This window comes from Ursus americanus, chromosome 19, assembly GCF_024610735.1.
Source record: "Ursus americanus isolate L20-20 chromosome 19, mUrsAme1.1.p, whole genome shotgun sequence".
Lineage (NCBI taxonomy): Eukaryota > Metazoa > Chordata > Mammalia > Carnivora > Ursidae > Ursus > Ursus americanus.
The window spans coordinates 45,381,140-45,401,044 of NC_142145.1; the positions used below are offsets into that span (position 1 = coordinate 45,381,140).

Below are 19,905 nucleotides of genomic sequence, written 5' to 3' on the forward strand. Positions count from 1 at the left end.
GACGGCTTTATTTAAAAACATGCGGAAGGCACAGTACCTCTAATCGTTGTATGCGTCCCTTGAAAAACATGAAGAGGGAAGAATTTGGATAAGCAGCTTCTTTTTTGAGAAGAATTTCCTTCGCTTCATCCAGGCCTGCTTTGTTATCACTGCCATCCAAGGCAAAAAACGGGCGGACTACGGTGTGATACCAGAGCAGAGCCAATCTAAAGAAGAGGGAGAGAAACATTGAGCAAGGCTTTTCTTATAGCGGTTCTACTTTTTAAAAACTCAGTATGTGCTCTTCCAGAACACTCTCCTTCCAAAAAGCTTACTATGCAGTCTTTGAAGAAGTAAATTCAGAGTATCTTTCCCCATATTAATTGTATCCATATTTGGAAAACTGAAACTTTGGTACAGCATATCATATTATCAGCACACCCCCATCAGGTGAGAGGAGAACAAGATGATAAAAGCATTTAGCTTTTCCGAGGCTTCCCGATGGCTTGCTGAAGGTATGAACTGACATAAACCTCTGAATTCTTCACTTCACTCGTCAATGCACAGATTAGAAACAGTAACTGGTTACCATGAATTTACTGTCCCCTCCTAATAAAAGCATCACCCTTTTGCAAGGAAAATGCTGCTTTCTCCTGTGTTCACAAAGTTAGAGTGTAAGCTTCAGAATCCAAATTGAAATACGGGAACCACAGACACAGATTATACTAAAACAGGTTAAAATAAGCGAGAGAACCAGAAAAAAGGTTCTTTCTCTGCCTTTGAGGATGTTCAATTCAAAAAACAATTATTTAAAATTCCCTTACTTCAAATTCATCCTTTCAAGAAAAAGACCATGTTAAATAAACTCAGTAAATAAAATAGATTCATTAGAATCTGCTTTAATGAGTAGACAAAAATGTTTCACCAATACATCAAATATTTTTATGTAAATGCATGATTCTAGTATATTTATAAAATTGGTTCTCTTCTGGAGATCAGACTAATTTACACTATGAATTCATTTCTTTCCAGAAAATACTAAGATATAAATAGACAAATTATCACATGTTACAAAACGGTTAAATCAAATTAATAAAATACCACTGTTTATGTAATTTAATGACTTTGGGGAGGCACAAATATTTTTGAAATGAAAATTTAATGATATTTTTAATAGCTACCAACTGATTGAGTGAATATCCAAATTCCTCAATATTGATAGGAGTAGAAACAGAGCTCATTAAAGTCCTCTGTGATATCAACATTTTTTGGAAAAACTGACAGGTAGTGTATAATGTCAAAGGACATCCAGTGTCCGGTAAAATTACTCAAATTGCAAATGGTGGATATTTACCAGAATGGAAAAAAAAAAAATTACACTGTTTTTAACTGATGGAGGAATGGCTGACTCCTCACTCTGGAGAGTTATACCAGCTTCTCCACATTCCTGTTTAGGAACTGTCATTTCAGTTTACTCTAACATGACTCAGTTTAGATTAACATGACTCAGTTTAGTTGACCAGCACAAAATATCCAAGCCACACAGGAGAGACCAATGAACCAACCAGGATCAAAGAAATTATCCAGTATCAGGATTGTCTGAAAGAATAACAATTTCAGAGTCACCGAAAAGGCTTATCATATTCATATTCCTTAAAAATTCAAAAATCAGGATCAAGAATCTCAGTGATCGCAGTCCAGGTCATAAAAACTGCTTATAAAATCATTTGAGGTTGAAAAAGGTGATCATTTTACCTGTTTAAAATAATACAGGACTCATGAGACTCAGGAACAACGTCCTATGTCCTGCTCTCTAATGTCAGCTCCAAAACCAGCTTATAAATACCACCAAAAATGCAGTTCTCGGCATTGCATTAAAAGACAGAAGGCATGGCATCCTGTCAACCCACCAAGCTATTTACCTGAAGTTTCCTTTAAAGGCTTTGTCGTTTACTTACTTTCAACACTATATTATCTACCAAAGCATCGCAATACCGCTACTCACGTAGCTAAAGGGGCCTTCATGTCCTTACTTTCGCTCGCATACATCAGTGAAGAAAGCCCTTGCAGGCGGTCTCCGGGAAAACCCAGCAGGTTGATGATTTTGAGCAGGTTGGGGGGCACCATGGATATGCAAAGGTGGAAAAGGCCATATCCAAAGCTAACAGCACCTTTCAGTCTGTTTAGAGACTCCTCAGACACCCCTTCAGCCACTATGTGATTATCATTTGCAGCGTCAGAAGTCAAAGGCTCTTCAGTTAGCTTCTTCTGACACAGCTCCTGAAGGGCGTTGATGTCCAGATAGCATTTATTGTAAATCTTCCAGGCTTTCCTGAGGATCCACCCACCTTTGATATAGGCTACAGAGAAGGGAAGAAAGCACGAGAAAAATAAGCATTCAAAGTAATTTTCTTATAGTAATGAGGGATATTGAAGAACAACCTGAAATTCAAGCAAAAATGTAAAAAAACAATAAAAATGACCATCTTCCATTGCGCCCTGTTTTTTGCAGACGGCTTCAATTCCTTATTTGTTTCCCTTCACCACTCAGCAAGACCCTCACGTTGCTTTACTCACTGTTCCGTCAAGCCCCTCGTGCATGAGCTGGGGTGCAACGGATGACATACACCGCGAGACTTAACGCGTGAATGTCAGCATGCAAGCACCGCGTGAACCCGACTTTTGTTCTCCATGCTCCGTGAAACATGAACTTCCACCGTGTTTCTGAACTACCACGGCAACTTCGCTGATAAACCTCCCTTAGGACTCTTAACGTTTGTCTACACTGTGTTTCATTCCTCCGAAAGAGCCAGTTTTAAGTCTGATTCACTACTAAAAGTATACCTTGGCATCAAGCATGGCAACTTGAAGTAAAAGAAATAGAAATAGGGGCGCCTGGGTGGCACAGCGGTTAAGCATCTGCCTTCGGCTCAGGGTGTGATCCCGGCGTTATGGGATCGAGCCCCACATCAGGCTCCTCCACTATGAGCCTGCTTCCTCCTCTCCCACTCCCCCTGCTTGTGTTCCCTCTCTCGCTGGCTGTCTCTATCTCTGTCAAATAAATAAATAAAAATATTTTAAAAAAATAGAAATAAAGAAATAAAGAAGAAATAAAGAAATACAACAAACAAAAAGGATTAATTGATACTTCCTTAGCCAACAAATGGCAGTTCATTCATATAGAAGTTATGAGAGTTAAATGCAGAAATGCAAACAGTCCCCCATTCACGGGTATCTCATGCCTACTGTTGTGGCTTCAGCGCGCCTTACGAGGACGGTGTTATTTGGTCCGAGGATGGTGCTCACCCCCTGCCCCAGCCTCGATCTAGACAGGTGCAGTGAAGGCAGGTGGCAAAAAGAAGCCACTTCACACCAGAGGGGAGAAGCTGTTATTTATAAAGCTGCTTCCATGATTTCCCGTCAGACCAATTTTTAACACCGTGTCCTCAGTCGCTGAAAGAGATTTCACAGGTAAGACCTGGGATTTACCCAGTTCCCGGTCCCACTGGCCCGTCTTGCACAAGCCCACAGGTCCTTCCTCACCCTCTCCTCCTGTGAACACCTATATCTTCTGAAGGGGAAGGAAGGGGCAGCTGATTCATCTGTGCTTATCTGAGTGCATCATCACCATACTTTTGAGGAAAGGTCTTCTATAGGGAATTTTCTGCAGAAAAGAGATTATCCACTCAGCACTGTTACCAATATGGCACCAGTCGCCTGACCCCAATGCACCAATGGAAGCCCAAATGAGCTGTCCCGGGCTTCCAGGCCCTTTGGAACAGCGGAAAAAGAAGTTTGTAAAAAGTTATTTTTAAATTACCGAAAATACGTAACATAATATCTTATTTACAAAAGTCTAATCCCTGAAAGTCATCTAAGAACACATGGTATATACAAAAAAGAGCTACCAGAGCAGGCCTACTGCTATCCTTTGAAAGTCCTGCTTGGAAGATTGGCCCTTGGCTGGGGTCTGTGAACTTGGACTTGGGGGAGGGTTCCCAGCATTCCCAGGACTGGTAAGAGTGGCTCACTATGCCTACCACCCTGCTCGCAGAAGTAGTACGTTTTATGCTGAACACCTGCTTTCCTCCTGGGGGCCTGGAATTTGGGTATGTGCAAGACAGGCAGATCCACACATGGTCAGCCCCCAACAAAAGGTCTGGGTGCTGGGTCTCCAACAAGCTTCCCGGCTGATAACAAAACTCACTGCCCAGAGAACTAAGCAGCTCCTATGAGACTCCACTGGGAGAAAATTTTGGATCGCTTGTGCTGGAGTTTTCCTGGGCTTCATCCCACACATCTTTTCCCTTTGGTCGTTTTACTTTGTATCTTTTGCTGTAACAAATCACAGCCACGAGCATGATTATATACAGAGTCCTGGAAAATCATTGCATTGAGGGTCTTGAGGGTCCCCAATCCATGGACTTAAGCTAATACTTAATCAAGCTAATATTTAATCATGCTAATAATTTAATAAATATTAAATTTTATGTATCAATTTCTTGACAAATGATAACCATATCTCCTGCGGGATCACAATTCAAAATACAACCATCCCCCAAGTTCCAAGTTCTAGATTGTTAATGTCCTATAGATTAAGTCCACTGAAAAGAATACTGACTCTAAGAGAGGATGAACAAACAAAAGCTTTATTTTCAAGGGAACTATTTTTATAACTTTATAAAAGTAATACACATTTGAAACAACTTTCATTTAGTTCAATTTAACAAAAAAAAAATTTTTAGAGAAAGTATGAACAGGGGGAGGGAAAAGGCAGAGGGAGAGGGAGAATCTTAAGCAGGCTCCATGCCCAGCACAGAGCCCGAGGTGGGGCTCAATCTCATGACCCTGAGACCATGACCTGAGTCAAAATCAAGAGTCAGATGCTTAACCAACTGAACCACCCAGGCGCTCCAATTTAACAAAAATACTTACTGAGCAAATATTACATTTCAGGCACCGTTCTAGGAGAATCAAAGGGAAATAAGGTACAGATCCCTCCCGTGAGAGGCACAATGACTCTTCCTTTCTAAATGGAAGTAGTGCAGGAAAACGAAAGGTCGGAGACAACCCTGAAAACTGTATGATCCAGTACGTCCCCAAACAGGATGCTCACTTATGATCCAAGAAGGCCAACGTTGAATGGAAAAGCAGGAAAAGAAAAAAGGAACACAAAACCAACTGGGATCTAATAAAGAGGAAAACACTGGCTACAGAGTTTAAGAAAGAAAACTCGCAAAACCCTAAAAATGCTAATTAGCTATTATGTTCCTATTATGTGCCGAGGACTGTGCTGGGCAACCAAGGGATACAAAAGAACCAGAAGACATCACCTCGGCCCTTCGGATGCCCACAGAACTGAAAAATAGAACAAACGAAAAAAATAAGTGTGTAGCATCAGACTATATATATCCTATGTGTTTGTTGATGGCCCCACTGGGGTCCTATGGAGAAAAATGAAAACCAATCATGTTGAGATGATGGGTGAGTTGTTCTTTATTTCCTTTGTGTCACTAAATTTTTCTATGTAATAAATATTAAATGAATTAGTGCAGAATGAGTATTGCAGGATTTCAGCAGAAAACTATACTGCCTCCTTCCCCAAGGCCTAACTGGAAATCTGAAGGAAGAAGTGGAATTCCACTTTCCCCTGCATTTCCGGGTGCTGAGGCTTCATTCGGGAAGCAGAGCTTCCGCCTAGGGAAAGGCAGCATTCCAGGAGAGAGGAACACCCGGGTGAGTATGAAGGAGCAGGTGGGCAAGCTGTTCAGAGCCAGAGTCACACAGGGGACACAGAGACCAAAGGGGACACACGGATGGTGTGCTTGGGTTCTGGGGGCCCCCTGAGGTCCACCTAAGGACCTGCACAGAAGCAGCAGGCAATTTCTAGGATTGGGGGTGAGGAGACCACCAGTGTTAGGGATGTAATAATCCGACCTCAGGTGAAGGATGGTAGCAATGGAAACAAATGCCAAATGTCCGTCAGTGCCAACTGCACAGACTCAGTCAACAAAAAAAGGACAACGGTAAAAACCCTATTTTTATGAAATAAAAATGTAATTCAACGTGTCTTTCATTTCTTGCCCAAGAGAGGAGTTTAGGTGCCAATGTTTAAAAGCGTATGTCAAAATCTGTTGTAACAAGTTTTAATGCCTTTAATTTGAGCCAGGTAAATAGAACCCAAAGTTCTGACTACATCAGAGACTATAATTTGCGCAAGATGAAGTTAATATGCACGTAGAGAAAGATTTTGTTTTTGCTGCTTTCTAAGCTCAACATGCCAGAGAAACAGGTTCCCCAGGACTGTCACCCTACTTCCCTGTCCCAGATGCTGGGACCAGCACATCTGAGCACAGCCAGACCCTGACCACGGAGCACAGACTGAGCGAGGAACCGGCGGACGGGCCGCGCTCCAGGGCCGACAGCAACGCCGCTCCTGCAGGGGGGACCCTCAGCCGCCTGGTGTGGCAGTGCAGCTAATGAGCACGCATTCTCCCAAAAGGCAGAGCAACGGTGTTTAAGAGCCCTACATCCTGCACAGCCTTCCATATGGCTCCTCTGAAAGGTCAAATATAAATCATTCAGCCTCTGAGGAAGACACACACAGACGGCCGAAGACCGCAGACCATGTGCCCTCCCCTATGAGAGCCAGCCTCGGTCAGCTGGGAATGTAGGGGAGAGAGGAAATGTCGTCCCCATTAAGGGAAGGGTGGTGTGTGGAGGTGGGTGGGGGGAGGCAGGGAGTGGGAGTCCTTCCCAGGAAAGGGCAAGAATTGTCTGGAAAGTGAAGATACCAAGCTATACTAATTGATGTTGGGATAAATCTTATAGATTTTTCAGCAGGGCATCGTATCTAGCATCTGTCTGTTCACTTGTCCTCGATGAGGCTGGTTAACCCTATAGAAAGATTAGTTCAGGCCTACTCTTTTTGTAACCCACATAACAGACTTTGGGAGAAAAATGGTTTTGTTTTCATGTCCAAAAGACTTCTGAAAGACTCACTTTTCCAATCTCAACTCTTTCTGGGGCTCGGGGTTGTGCCACTTTTTCCTGAATGGCATCACCCCTCCTTCATCCCTTCAATTCACGTATCATACGCCGTGTGCTAGGGAACAGCACAGCAAGGGCCAAGGACACAGAGGGGAAAACGGCCTCTCGTTCTTTGTCACCCCGCTCAGGATCTCCAGGCAGAGTTCCCCAGCACCTCATTCCATGTGCACCCAATCTGTGACGGACTTACACGTCTAGTGGGTAAAGCATCATCTCTTTCTCCACTACTACACCAGCAGTCCCCTGGGGCAAGGGCTATATCCCACTCATCTCTAGAGCCCCGGCACCTATCACCACACAGTGTGGGAGGCAACATAGGAGCTCAGGAGGTGTGGGCGAAAGAGGCAGCAGGTGGACAGCGCTGCTGCCCTCGAGGAGATTACAGTCAAATACTGTGGGCAGACATGTGCATAAAAATGTGTACTGCTGTGTGATGAGTGCCCTGACGAGGCACAGACGACATGGAGAACAGCAAAGGGCAGACGAGGAAGTGAGGAAGGCATGCCTGAAGGAGGCTGGTCTGGGATGCACCTGGATAGACCAGAGAAAAATAAAGGGACCGAAGGCCTTCCAAACAGGGTAGCAAGAAGGCAGGAGGCAGGGCATCCCGGGAAGGGCAAGGAGCTCGGCTTTGCTGGCTGCTGGGAAGGCAGGCAGGTTCGTACGGGCCACCTGAGGAAGGAATTCGAAGTGTCCCTTGCAGGAGACGTAGAGCGGCTGTTTCCAGCACAGGGGTACGGGGGGTTTGGAAGACGGCCCCAACGGCAGCACAGAGAATGCGGACAGGGAAGCAGGTGGGTCAAGAGCAGGCCGGCCCGCCAAGCAGGGGCCAGCGCCACAAGACAGAAGAGGGAGCACGGCCAGGTTTCCGGGCCTCTCAGAGGTGGAGGCACGAGGAACCAGTCCCAGGTGACGGGAACACGGTGAGAACGCTAGGAATTCAGGTAAGAAGCAAGAAACCGTGGCTCAGGATCAGTCGTCACTAACAAGCCGTGTTCACCGTTCCGCCCCGCCCAACACGCAGCCTCAACTGCCTCACCTGGAAAAGCAAGCAAACTCCTCCAGGGAACATTCCCGGAGCCTGTATGATGCCAGGAATACACAGGGGAGTACAACAGAGGGCCTAGCCTCAAGTCTAAAAGGAAGGAAAAGAAACGAAATAAGGTGGCAAGTGCCATAAAATAGGATTTTAAAATAGCTTCTTTTTGATGTGAAAGTAATGAATATCTGCTCATGGGGGGGGGGGGAGCAAACAAGCAGCCCTGGATAACAGAATAAATTAAAAAGATATTAATAAAGGAGTATATAAAATGAAGAGAGATGATGGGATAATTCATTACAAAGAAATTCAAATGTGAGAAAGCACAAGAGTTCTTTTAAAAGTAGGAAGCATTTAAAAATTCAGACTCATCCCTACCTGGAGCTCAGGTGAGTGCATGCACTCCCCTCCCCCCCCCACTTCGGCGCCACCCACTAAGGGTGGGGGAGAGGCACCTATAACAAATATCTCCAAGAAGGCAGCTTTTCTCCAAGAAAATTATCCACCGAAAAAGTTTTCTAAGAGGGGCGCCTGGGTGGCTCAGTCAGTGAAGCATCTGCCTTCAGCTCAGCTCATGGTCTCAGGGTCCTGGGATCAGCCCTGCATCAGGCTCCCTGCTCATCGGGGAGCCTGCTTCTCCCTCTCCTTCTGCCCCTCGATTCATGCTCTAATGAATAAATCTTAAAAAAAAAATGGACTCCAACAAAGTTTTTTATAGTTTAATAACTTCTAAAAGGCTAAAGAAGAGCATTTTTGGTTATGTTTGTTTAAACAAGGAGATATTCATAAAACAAATCACCACTGTGTACATTTATGTCTGTCAGAATTTCATTTCAGTATCAATATCTGTTCAATAAATTATATGGCATTAGGAAAAACCAAGAGCACCGTTCAAAATCCGTGATAAATAGGATTAAATAATTGATTAATATCAACCTATTAGGAGAACGGGAAAAGGCTAAGAAGGCAATTTACGAAAGAAATACAGTTTATTAATAGGATATAAAAATAGGTTGACCTCACTAATAACAGAAAAAAAAAAAAAAAGCAAAGCAAAGAACATCTAAATGTCCAAAAGGAATTGGTTAACTAAATCATGGTACATTCATTTGAAAAACTATGTTATTATTTAGTATTTTGAAACTGAACAACAGGGAAAACGTGTAAAATACAATCTAAGAGGGAAACGTTGGATAGAAAGCACTGTAGATTCCATTCTGTGAAAGAAATATGGGGAAACACAGCACATTAGCAGTAAAGAGTGATTTCTCCAAGTGGTAAGATAAGACATGACTTGCTTTCTTTTTTACCCTTCTCTATTTTCCCAGTTTTCTATAACAACGTTCAGTAATTTTTAACCAGAATAATAATTTTAGAAATAGATGGCATGAATTGATGACTCTAAGCTTCCTGAGGGCAGGGAGCACAGCCTGTGCTGCTCACGTAACATGGTGCTTAGCCCATCACACACGCTCAGTGATTATTTGTCAAATAGACCCATGAATGAGCAAACGAAGGATATACTACCTTTTAGTTTTTATAGACTTTCAGACTTACAGAAGAGTTGTAAGATTAACACAAAGATTTCCCAGATGCCCTTTACCCTCGTTCCCCAAACATTATACTACATCAGACTTACCCTTCTCTCTAGACAGGTATTTTCTCCTAATGGCTAAAATTAGCTCCTTTAAAAAGTCCTTCTTGAGTGTCAGAAAAAAAAAAAAGGAGTACAAGATCACAGAAAATGCCAGAGCTCCTATCCTGACCCAAGAAGTCTGACAGCTCTGCTGCTTTTAATATACACATGAATGGAGAGCTTCAAGTGGGGGCTTTTATACTGATGCATCACAGGAATTTCACACCAGCTATGAGCCCTCAACCAGGTAAGTATTAGGCAAGTCCCAAGGGGAGAATCAGAGAGAAAAACATTGAACAATGGAACCAAAGCAAAAGGCCAACATATTTTAAAAGAAGGATAAATTCTAGTAAGTCCAAACTTTGGAGCTCAAAATAAAAGTTAAGTTCCATTTCTGATTTGAACCAAATAGAAACAAAGCATCCTCAAGGTTGAGCGGGAGGGAGGGAGGGAGGGAAGAAAGGGAGGGAGGGAGAGACAGAAGAAGGAGAAGGGAGAGAAAATCAGTGTCTGGCAGTCTAGAAAGAATAGTGTATGTTACAACTTAGCAGCAATAGACCCTGCTTCATTTAAGGTTTGAAAGTAAACGCTTTTGCGGTTGTGAGTTTTAGTTGATTTCCTCTTGGAATTTTCATTTTTTTCAAGTAAATCCTATCTGCCAAAGAAGCAAATTTCTCCTGGCAGTATCAGACTGATACCCACATAACCTAAAGAATTGGTGTCTGTGTTAGACACAGTCTTCCAGAAGCTGTTAAAAGACTCAATTTGAGTCTAAAGCTCTCAAGATACCAAAGCGACAGAATCCTGGAAAAGAACGGTCTCAGACAAACTAAGAAATCCATGTATAGCCCTTACTCAAGGTTGTTCAAATGTAGGTCAATCAAGTATTTTAGGAAATATTTGATACCCACTCAGGCTCTCGATAACAATTTCCCAAAAAATTTAACTTACACCAGTTATATTTCACTTTAAAGGTTATTCACAACTTGATTCTCATGAAGGAAAAGTATGATCTACCTATCCGGCACTGGTAATTTCTCTAACTACGACAGAATTATCTTAAGACGAGAGGATGAAACACTGACTTCAAGTCTAAAACTATTCCCCTAAACACACATTAAGCACTCATGGTTCCAATTTCCTAAGTAAAAATCAGTATTATGCCCCAAAGAGGCACCACATATTTTCAAAGACTGAAATACAAGGCACTGTAAAAAAAAAAGGGGGGGGGGATTACTTATTGTGTCCACTGAATTTTGAAAGCCATTAAAAATAATGCGTTGACGTACCTGACAATTCTTGTTTCACAAACGAGAGCACAGCCAGATAAACCTGACAGTCAGCTATGATTATCTGTCTCTGGAGCCGATCAACCATAGAGGGGGCAGATTTTCGGACATCAACCTGTTTGACGGAGAGAAAGTACACGCTGATAAATCACACACAACAACGAGACTCCACCCAAACCACCATTACTTTACTGTGCAAGATAATTTCACGAAGGAACTGTGCAACAGGGCACTGAAAGCCGAGACCAAATCTACACCATATTCCCATGAGATCTAGCTCTGTTTTGTTCACCATACGATGAAGAACATTGTAACTCAAGACAAATATCCTAAGTGAGAACAATGAAGCTCGTGGGAAACCATGAAAATCAACACAAAAGTTCAGAGGTTTACCTTTTTTGAAACAATTTAAGTTCTTACTTATCCGAAATAAAAACCACTAAAGGTAGAAAACATTCCCCAAAATAGATAGCCCGAAAAGCCACTTTGCAGCCATCTATCTTCATTCATATAGGAGGAACACTTGGGTTCATAACTTCTGTGCCACAACGGAGATGTGAGGGTCGAAAACTGATTACATTTTAGTTAAAGAGAAAATAGGTTCGAATGAACCACAAATTGAACTCGGAATTTAAGCTATACCTCTTAGGTGACTACCTCCATAAAAGAAGCGAAATGTAAAATTAAAAAACTCCATTTTTTATAAAGTGTTGGTCCTTATTGTAAAGAATGTTTGTAAGTGAAAAAAAATTACCCCAAAATAGAATACTGCATTCTTAATACAAAGTGAACTTGAACAAGATAAACGAGTTTTCATAGGTTTTCACAGTGATACGAGGAATGATAGGATCTTTACAAATACAACAATAGCATATACAGTAGAATGAACTGTTTTCCTTTTTTCTACATTAGCATAATCTATTATGGTCACTATTGTTGCAAATGTAGTCCCAGAACTCATTACTTTGCTTAGGCAAATGTCAGTCCATTGATGCTGCTGGTTCTTTGTAATAACATCTACTGTGTAGGGTTGTTGGAAGGGCTAATGAGGTACTATATATAAAAATGCATTTTAAATTGCAAAGAGCCATTACCAATGTTAATTCCTAACATATGTGCTTAGGCATTGAGTTAGATACAGAAGACAGACATATAAATAACTTACAGTCTAATGAGGGAACACCGACCTCATTACCATGTAATGTCGTAAGTGTTCTGAAGAGTCAAGTACAGGGTACTATGGGGACAAGGAGGGAATCTACTCAACACAGCTCTGGGGCTCAGGCAAGAGTCCTTGGAGAAAATGATCTAGGAAGAACTCAAGGAGTAGAAACCAGGTCCAGAGGGAGGAGAATGTTCTAGGCAGAGGAAAAGGAAGTGCCAAGTCAGCCACAGTAAGGAGTTTGGACTTCACTGTAATGGCAAGAGTGGGGTTAGGGACACCGAAAATGAAGCCAGCAACCTATTATTCGCATTTTGGAGACTGTATTATGGAGAACGAATTCGAGAACAGTGAGAGTTGTTGTAGGCAAGTGGGGATGGTGGCTGGCCTAAGGACATGGCAGGAGTGGGGAGAGAAGTGGATGAATTCAGGAGGTACTTTAGAAAGAAAGGCAACAGGACTCAGTCACTGATCAGACGCAGGGTTTGCAGAAAGAGCCACTGAGGAAATCTCGGGCCCTTGTGGAGCATCAGGAGAATGTACTCTTGGCCCATCAGTGGCTTCCTCATGGGGGACACCATCAGCAAGAGCAGAGGTGAAGCAACCTGGACACGAATAAGCCGAAGAAAAGATGGGCAGCTTTTGAGGACTCTAACCAAAAGATGGGTTTGTCAGCTCAACAGGTAACACAAGGGAGACTCCAGAAACATCAGGGGTAGGAGGATGCCTCCCCAAAGACTAGACGTTTGCACTGAAAGGTAAAAGCAAGATCAGGAAAAGTGAATTACAATGTTATTGTGACTTTATGTGTAACCAAAGGCTGTAAGGCTTGGGGAAAATCAGGTAAATAGCTGAACTCCTCCATAATGCTAAAATGCAACATATCTGAATTACATACACACAAAAGCTCTTAGCACATGCCCCATTATGGAAGAAGATAACCTTAAGATAGCAAAAGAATGAATGCACTGAATGGCTTTAATGACTGATGGGGCAGGTGGGGGTGGGGTTCTACTGTTTTTTTTTTAAAATACATTTCACATCATCCAAAGTTGTAAGAAACGTGTATGCTTTCATTCATATCCGAAATATCGAAAACCAGGTAAAGGAGCAATGCCCTACGTCAGTGGCACTCCGTTCACAACCTAAAGACATCGTGCTTACATTCTTCTTAATTTTATTCTTGATGGTTTCAATTACTCCAGCCTCTTCACTTTCACACAGCTTCTCCGTCGTCTTTAAGTCATCACACGCCAACTGCATTTTTTCTTCCTCAAATGTCATCATGGCGTTCTTCCAAGAAAGAAATAAGGAAAGAATGAATGAATCAGTAAGTCTCTGAAAATTTAGACGATTTAAAACAACAAAATCCCAAACTAGGGGGGAAAAAAAACATTCAAATGTTAGTTGTTGCAAGTAAAAGAATTAGAATGTTACGGCATACCGTAATCATTTCCAAGAACGATAATCTCAATATGAAATAAGGCTGTAACTCTATCACACCTACATGAAAAAACAGAGGGTGGTAAACGTTCTCACAATTACTGTTCCAGGACCTTTTTTGTTGTTATTGAGCACAGTAACCAAAGCCCTGTAGAATCTCTGATCGGTCCCCTTCACTGAGTTTCCACAGCAGTGTCTGACTGCAGAGTTCATTCTCCCCGCACGTGGACCTTGGCCCCATCAGGTAATGAGCAGAAATGCTACTGAAGCAGGTCCGCCCTGAAGGCGGCAGTCTTTTCAGGGACAGCAATTCCAATGGGTTCCCTTATTTGGAACTCATATTACACTGTCCACAGTGAAAAATTAGACTGGCAGCCTGGCAGATTTTTCCAGGCCACATCTGACTGGGTAGGGGCAATCCCTTCTCTGATAAACACCTGCTACTTTTCACCAGTGGCACGGAGGTTTCTGAGGTTATGGATGGGCTGTAGGGGCAGAGACAAGACGCTTGGTTCTTGGAAGGACCTAATGAGCTCATCGTCGCTAACGCTCTTCCCCGCCCTATCCATTGGGCAAGCCCTCTCCCCTTGGCGTTCTAGGCCTCCTTGGAAGGACTCCAATATACTCTCCCCTTGGAGCCGTATCAGACCACAGCCACCTTTGCCCAAGCCCCCTCATCACACTTTCTTTCCAAGCAGACCCCAGCCCTGCTGCAGCCCCCTCCCCACCTTCCTCCTCCACTCAGCCAAGCCTTTGGCGGGGTCTTCCTTCCTGCCTTTGTAGTGAGGAGTTCTCATGTTGTGATTCCCACAGGATACCACTTTCCCTAAAGTCAGATGCTATGCTTTCTTGTAAATGGCAAGCCTTAAACATTTGTGTTGTATTCCCTGGCAAGAGGTGCAAATAAATAGCTTGAATGAAAATCCATGTCACCAGAAGCTGGCCGGGTACCTGAGGTTGGGCAGGGACAGCAGTCACAGGACACACCAGTTTGCAGAGATCTTCCTACATCTGAAATCTACAGGCTTTCTCTATTTTACTTCACTTGGTCTCTACACATATTGATTATAAATATGTACACACATACACACGTTTGCTATTATACCATTCTATGATAGTTTTCTTAAATTATATGCCTGAAAGTGGTTTGTGTGATGTCATACGTATTTCTGGAAAAAAGCACCCAATTTTCTACATTGCCAAATTTTCTTTAAACACCTAACTGCAACCTATTCCTTCAATTCCTAAATACTAATATTTAAAAATATAATAGTAACTAATAAATTTCAACTCTGCTAATTTAACTTGCTTTACAGTCCACATTTATTCAATAATTTTAGAGTAAACCTTTAGTATCCAAACCCTGACCCTTTTTTTTTTTTTAATCTCTAATGCAGTTTTATTTTTTGGAAGGGTCTTTCCAATTTTATTCTTATTTTAAAAATTTTTGGGGGCGCCTGGGTGGCACAGCGGTTAAGCGTCTGCCTTCGGCTCAGGGCATGATCCCGGCGTCCCGGGATCGAGCCCCACATCAGGCTCCTCCACTATGAGCCTGCTTCTTCCTCTCCCACTCCCCCTGCTTGTGTTCCCTCTCTTGCTGGCTGTCTCTATCTCTGTCGAATAAATAAAATCTTTAAAAAAAAATTTTTTTTTTGGTTGGGAAAAATACTCTCAAAGTACTCTCAATACTCCCAAAGGTATAAGCATTTTTTTTTAATTAAGGAAAAGAGGATATCTCATAGGTGTTGGCTAATAGACAAAACTTTATTACACTTTTAAATTCTGAAAGATCTGTATCTATAGGGGGTGCCTGGGTGGCCTAGTTGGTTAAGCATCTACTCTTGATTTCGGTTCAGGTCACGGTCTCGGGGTCAGGAGACTGAGCCCCCACATCAGGCTGTGTTCAGGGTTAAGTCTGCTTGAGATTCTCTCTCTCCCTCTGCCCTGCACCCCCCACCCTGTGCATGTGCTCTCTAAAGTAAATAAATCTTTAAAAAAATTAAAAAATAAAAGATCTGTATCTATACAGAGTAACTCCAAGACATACTTTATATACTTGTTTCCTTCACACCAATACCACTCCCCATAGCAACTTACCAAAAAACTGACGAAGCTCGCTCCAAAACTCATTAATGGGCTATGATTTCTGTTAAGGAAACAAAACAAAATTATTTTTAATGTATACTTTTATAAACATTGGCTATATGAGCATCAGTATATATTACTAATAATTGGACAGACAGGGCGCGTGGGTAGTGCAGTCGCTAAGCGTCTGCTTTCGGCTCAGGGCGTGATCCCGGTGTTCTGGGATCGAGTCCCGCATCGGGCTCCTCTGCTGCGAGCCTGCTTCTTCCTCTCCCACTCCCCCTGCTTGTGTTCCCTCTCTCGCTGGCTGTCTCTCTGTCACATAAATAAATAAAATCTTAAAAAAAAAATTGGACAGACAGTAAAGTCTTAAAGCGGATTAAATTACCCTAAGAAAGGGACACCTGGGTGGCTCAGTCGGTTAAGCGCCCAACTCTTGATTTTGGCTCAGGTCATGATCTCAGGGTTGTGAGATTGAGCCCCATGCCAGGCTCCGTGCTGGGAGTGTAACCTGCTTGAAACTCTCTCTCTCTCTGCCCCTACCCTCCTCTCTCTCCCACTTCTCTCAAAAAAAAATTATCCTAAGAAAAAAGTTGGAGGCAAGGAGGTTCACAGATCTGCCTGCCAAAATAGAACCTGTCTGATTCTTCAAAGGCACACAAGAAAATCAAATTATAACAGACTGCTTTAGCAAACCAACCTGACATCTGCAAGCATGTGGCCAAAGGAAGATGATTAATATTCATTTTAAAAATGCAAAACATGTTCAAAACTTTACACACATAAGATAACATTTTTGAAGTAGATCAAAGGTTTTTGTCTTTTTTTTTTTTTAAACCATGGAGCCAACTTGAAAGTTCACTCATCCCATCCAAAGCACTTTAAGAATGCCTCCCTACGGCAACAATCTTGGGTCGCCTCCCTCCTCAGGAGCTTGGTACTATCACTTTGTTATCACTCAATAAACCTTGCTTTGCTGCCCACCAAAAAACAGACAAACAAAAAAAAGAATGCCTCCTTAGAGTCAGACACTCCCCCACTGTAATACAGTCATTATGCAATTACGTATGCAAGCCAAGCAGAAACCAAATCAAACTAATACCAATTCAAAGAATACAGGAATATAAATTTTCCACTTCAAATTCACAACCAGTACAAAATCTAAATCTCTGTAAATTTCACTAAAGAGAAAACACGTGGTAATTGCTTTCTTAAAGAAAAATAACTTTACTGATTTTTTAATTATGTAAGATAACATATGGTCATTCTAAAAAAGGAGAGAACAATGCATTTAGTCAAGCCCCTACAGGAAATTGAGTTTGTGTCCAAAGCGAATGTGTGTTTGGGGGTGGGGGGCGGGGAACATGCACGTTGGTACATATATATGTACATACACGCATATATCCAATGCGTGTATCAGATGAACATCTTTGTACATATACCTTTTCAAGCAAGCCCAAATATATTCTTGGGATAAACTGCTAGAGATAGCATTACTGAGTCAAACAGTATGTACATCCATTTTCCTCTTGAGGGGGGAGTGAGTGGAGGGAGCGGGAAGGGAGGAAGGTAGGAGGAAGAGGAGGGGCAGTAAGGAACCTGATTTATTTGGAATATTAAATTTCTGCTACATTTCTTCCCCATCTATTTAGTCCTTACTCAAATTCTACAATGAATAATTATTTGTTTGCCCCCACCTAATAGGATACACTAAACCAACAAGAGAAAAAAAAAAAAACAAACAAACGTAGCAAGGTCAACTCATTAGTGAAGAATCCCGTACCAGCACTCACATCCACCCACCAAGCTCACACGGCACACCTCGAGCCCACGGCCAAGTCCACCGTCCCTCCACGGCCATCTTCCCAGCCCATGGCTCTGCGTGGACATACCGTTATAGGCTCCCAACCTAATTTGGTCTGCCTATCCGTGTCCCCTCGAGAACGTTATTTTCTGCGTCTTATCCCTTATCATGCCTTACACACAACAGGCTTTCACCAAATATGAATCAGCGAAGGAATGACCTGCCTCTCGGGAACAAACAAATTTCGATCAAGTGCTGACGAGTCCGGCCTTCCCCTTCCTTGCTTACATGTTAGCCACTTCGCCGTCTGAAAAATGGAAGAAGCCGGAACTACTTGTTCCAGAAGAAAATTAGGTTTCTGAGAGCCAAGGTTATTCATTATTCACGTAGCCTAGCCTGGCCCTCAGTGCCTCACACACCATCGCAGGTGACAAACCAGCCCAGTGGGAACACTCTCCCCTCCCTGAAGTACAGTCCCCGCGAAGCCCACATCATCCGGTACGGGACAGTGTACCCGGCACAGAAACGGATCAATGACCACGCGCCCTCTCGTATGCCCACAAGACCTGCTGTTTCAAGGTTCACTCGACTTTTTACGTCTACATTCATCAACCTCACCATCATCATTCTGGCCCACAGATGTGGTTTCTACATAAAACCCACTCATTTGGGGGCTTGGGGAATGTTCCCAAAGAGGACGAGTCTCATTCCTCTAAAACTAAGGCTAAGGAAGGAGAAGAAAGAGGCTCGTAGCTCATCTCAAAATGCTCATCTTGGGAACCAAAAAACGACGACCCAGATGCGAGGGCAGTGAGGGTATTACGTCCAGCCTGAGTATCAAGGGAAGCTTAGAACCAAAACACAAACCTTCCTGAGGACCAGAAGATTGACAAGGACAGAGGTGAGGACAAGTGAAATAGACCACCTGGTAAAAACCGCCCCTATTCAAAGGAAGGGAGTATATAAGTATAAAGAGATTTGTGAATATTGAAAAAAATGGTAGAATAACCTATATATATATATATATATATATATATATATTTTTTTTTTTTTTTTTTAATGGATACCGACAAGGTGAGAGGAGGGCTAGGGAAGGAGAAGCAAGGATAGAAACAAAGCTTCTTTGTAGATTAGACTTTGGAACTATGTAAACATTGTGCATCGTAATACCAAATTTTAATAATGTAAGCCCTAAAAAGTAAAATTAATGCAAATCCAGTTGGTAAAAGAACCACACAGAGCTAGTCCAAGTGACGTTAGAACACAGTACTCTGACAGTGCATTTTCATTATGAAAGACCCTTAAAAACAGACACCAGAAGATGGCAAAGAAAATTTGTTTTCAGTAATCATATTCTCACCGGTCAACCTGGTATTGTCATTCTAAGGCTGCTGGCCGTGTGGTTTGTGATAAAGCAACACGTAGGTCTGTTGGTGTTTGTGGGGACTCAGGGCTTTGTGCACAGGAAAAAGAATGAAGTTAAGTAAAAATCTTATAGCCTAGAATATGAACTCATCTTTTAAAAAATACATATTTTCTGTCTACTGAAAAAGCCTAGAAATCACCCCTCCAGTAGCACCGAGCATGCCTAGCACCCCCTCTAAATACATTCGGTAAGAGACCGTGGCTCCTTGAAGACATGGCTGATTCCAGGTTAGCGGTAAGAAATGTTCAAGAAGAGCCTGGCATATCTCGTTCTAGCAGAAAGCAAGGAAACTTAAAAGTTATATGAGGGTCTTGAAGACGTTCCCACTATGCAAACATGGAACCATTTAATCCCTAATGAAGGTAAAAACAGCAATGGACTGAAACATCAACTAAGGTTAAACTGTAAGTTCATAATGGTACTTTTAAGTTAAAAACAAAAACAGAAAACCTCTCTGGTTGCCTATGGAAGATTCTTAGGAACCAACTCATTTTGGAAACTGATTTAAAAAAACAGAAGGTATAGGCATTTACCCTGTCTCTTCTCTAGGGCCTCGGAGTAATGAATTAGCTGGGTGGAAGGGCAGTCTATTTACAAAAATATCCTGGGATAAGAAATGAAAAGCAAAAGATAGAACCAGTGTTTCATTTTGCAGGTCCTAATGAAGTAATGGATATGGGTAAGGACCACAGAGACAAGGGAACATATTAAACACACCACACTGATAGGATCAGCAATAGCCAAGCTGTAGGAAACTCTACAGGACAAAAGTCCTAGTTTCTTCAGCAACAATAAAAAAGTGTATGGGGCGGGGGGTGGGGGGGAGGAAGGGGGAGAAACTGAAAGGGAATCTCCAAAATAAAAGGTAAAAAATACAACAGACACTTAAAGACACAGACACAAACTATACATAGAGTTTGTATACACACACACACACACACACACACACACACGACAAAGCAGTAACAATCAGAATATGAAATAAAAATCAC

At 42.4% G+C, this 19,905-nt stretch overlaps 1 protein-coding gene across 1 annotated transcript in view; it reads right to left on the bottom strand.

Annotated features, from left to right (window-relative positions):
- TTC39C (tetratricopeptide repeat domain 39C) overlaps window positions 1–19,905 on the bottom strand; it is a 102,199-nt gene that overhangs the window by 42,881 nt on the left and 39,413 nt on the right. The window contains exons 2-6 of the mRNA XM_045781792.2: window positions 15,696–15,744; window positions 13,320–13,448; window positions 10,994–11,108; window positions 1,985–2,339; window positions 38–206 (exon numbers count right to left, since the gene is read on the bottom strand). Coding sequence (XP_045637748.1) covers window positions 38–206; window positions 1,985–2,339; window positions 10,994–11,108; window positions 13,320–13,448; window positions 15,696–15,744 — 817 coding nt within the window. The remainder of the gene's footprint in view (window positions 1–37; window positions 207–1,984; window positions 2,340–10,993; window positions 11,109–13,319; window positions 13,449–15,695; window positions 15,745–19,905) is intronic.